This window comes from Penaeus chinensis, chromosome 17 (assembly GCF_019202785.1).
Source record: "Penaeus chinensis breed Huanghai No. 1 chromosome 17, ASM1920278v2, whole genome shotgun sequence".
In the NCBI taxonomy this organism is placed as follows: Eukaryota; Metazoa; Arthropoda; class Malacostraca; order Decapoda; family Penaeidae; genus Penaeus; species Penaeus chinensis.
This window is the reverse complement of record NC_061835.1, coordinates 8,566,614-8,569,113: the sequence shown is the minus strand read 5'-3', so window position 1 is coordinate 8,569,113 and position 2,500 is coordinate 8,566,614. Positions and strand designations below refer to the sequence as shown.

The 2,500-nt window shown below is 36.6% G+C and overlaps 1 protein-coding gene across 1 annotated transcript in view; it reads left to right on the top strand.

Moving 5' to 3' along the window:
* LOC125034308 (myc-associated zinc finger protein-like) overlaps positions 1 to 2,500 on the top strand; it is a 3,120-nt gene that overhangs the window by 85 nt on the left and 535 nt on the right. The window contains exons 2-3 of the mRNA XM_047626082.1: positions 1,402 to 1,510; positions 1,707 to 1,829. Of these exons, the coding sequence (XP_047482038.1) occupies positions 1,420 to 1,510; positions 1,707 to 1,829 (214 nt within the window). The 5' untranslated portion in view covers positions 1,402 to 1,419. The remainder of the gene's footprint in view (positions 1 to 1,401; positions 1,511 to 1,706; positions 1,830 to 2,500) is intronic.

The window sequence follows — 2,500 nt, the reverse complement described above, 5'->3', positions numbered from 1 at the left end:
TTTATAATAACTATATAATTTCATCTTTACCTGTTATATCTTAAGGGAGAAACGAGTGTGAAACAAGTGATTTTTTTTTTAGAAAATAAAAAAAACAGTAAGAAAATAAAGTTTTCATCGCGAGAAATAATCTTTTTGATTATTAATTATTGAAAATGAACATTATCATCAATACAACAAGTCTTACTAATTCTACAGCCGAGATAACAGCTGCAGTTTAACATATAATTATAATTATCACATACGGGCACATAAGTAAATAATTAAAAAAAAAATCTTTTAATCTGTAAAAATCGCATATCCGTATCAAATTTTATTGTCGCATTCTGATTAATTTCTTGTTTATAAATATGCTAACTCCCTTCTACATTAGAATTAAGGCAGTATATTTTTTCACTTTATTTTTGTGATTTTAGTGATTATTGATTTTAAAATCCTGTATCTCATTTTATCTCAAAACTTTTGTGTCTATTTTCTTTTAATGCGGATATCGTCATTGCATGCAATAATTAGTTGCCGTTTGCCGTCTGCCTCACTTTCATCGTCTCTTGCATAAGTGATGCCTTGCTCGTGTCATATGTCACTCAGGTGTCGTATTTTACTCAGTGTCATATGTCCTCTTTGCCACACGCCTGTCGCTGTGTGTCATCTATGTGGCGGATTTGCGTTTTCGTGTTTCTTATATTTCTGATTGCCCTTTTCCCTAAATTTTGTAATTATATTGCGTTTTGGTGTATTTTTAAACCAGTTTCATGCTGTTGCTAAAGTCTATTTTCATTGTGATTGAAACGGTCATCACTAGTGTCAGCATTTCGTCACCATTAGAATCACCATTTCATCACCATAAGTCATTTCATAACCATTAGTCATCATTTCGTCACCATTAGTCGTCATTTCATCACCACTAAAGTCATCATTGCATCACCATTAGTCATCGTTTCGTCACCATTAGAGTCATCATTTCATCACCATTAGTCATCATTTCATCACCATTAGTCATCATTTCATCACCATTAGCGTCATATATTCATCACCATTAGAGTCATCATTTCATCACCATTAGCGTCATTTCATCACCGTAAGTCATCATTTCATCGCCATTAGTCATCATTTCATCACCATTAGCGTCATTTCATCACCATTAGAAATTAGTCATCATTTCGTCACCATCAGCGTCATCATTTCATCACCATTAGAGTCATCATTTCACCACCATTAGACATCATTTCATCACCATTAGAGTCATCATTTCACCACCATTAGACATCATTTCATCACCATTAGTCATAATTTCATCACCATTAGAAATTAGTCATCATTTCATCACCATTAGAGTCATCATTTCATCACCATGAGCATCATTATCAAAATTATTATCGTTCTCGCTCTCTTTCCTTCCAGCCGCCGTCAGTCAGCAACATGAACGTGTCCGTTTTGATAGGTTTGGCCCTGACTTTGGCTTTGGCATCCGCCGCTCCAGCACCCGCTCCAGTGGGTATGATGGATCCAGGTACGAGGATAATGAGCGTGGAAACAATGCTTGAATACGGTTATGTAATTATTATAATGGGAATCATTACACCTCCTGAAGTAATTGATAAAGATACATATCTTACAGAACTTTCAACCCCCCTGTACTATAATATCACTGACGGAAAGCAAGAAATAAAATACTTTTTTTTTCGTTTTTCTGTGTCCTTTTACAGCATCCAATCCTTTCATCCCATCTTTTGTGAAGAGTTTCATCCCAAGTGCCTCTGAAATCGCAGCTTTGGCCGCCCTCCACACGACACCTGCGCCGCCGCCTCTGCCTACCGCTGCGAAGCCAGGTCAGCCGTAGTTTCCCGTTCTCTGTTTGGCGTTTCCCATTTTCTGTTTAGCGTTTTTCGTTTTCTGTTTAGCGTTTTTCGTTTTCTGGTTAGCGTTTCTCGTTTTTTGTGTAGCGTTTCCCGTTTTCTGGTTAGCGTTTCTCGTTTTCTGTTTAGCGTTTTCCGTTTTCTATTAAGCGTTTCCCGTTTTCTGTTTAGCGTTTCTCGTTTTCTGTTCAGCGTTTCCCGTTCTCTGTTTAGCGTTTCCCGTTTTTTGTTTAGCATTACCCGTTTTCTGTTCAGTGTTTCCCGTTTTCTGTTTAACATTTCTTGTTCTCTGTTCAGCGTTTCCCGTTCTCTATTTAGCGTTACCCGTTCTCTGTTCAATGTTTCCCGTTCTCAGTTCAGCGTTTCTCGTTTTCTGTTTAGCCTTTTCCATTTTCTTTTCTTCGTTTTTTATGGGGGGGGGGGTATTTTAGTCTTGGGTTTCCCCTCCCCCCCATTTTCTTGTCGGCTTTTCATCATTAACTTTTATCTTTATCTCTCTCTTGTCTTGTTTTGTATTTCTTGTGTTTTTGTCCATTTTTATTTCAGTTTTGGTTATTCCATTCCTTTCTGTATCATTTCCCATTTTCTTTTATAAATATATTTTATTCTTTAGCTCTTTCACATTTTCTTTTCTTGTGTTTTTT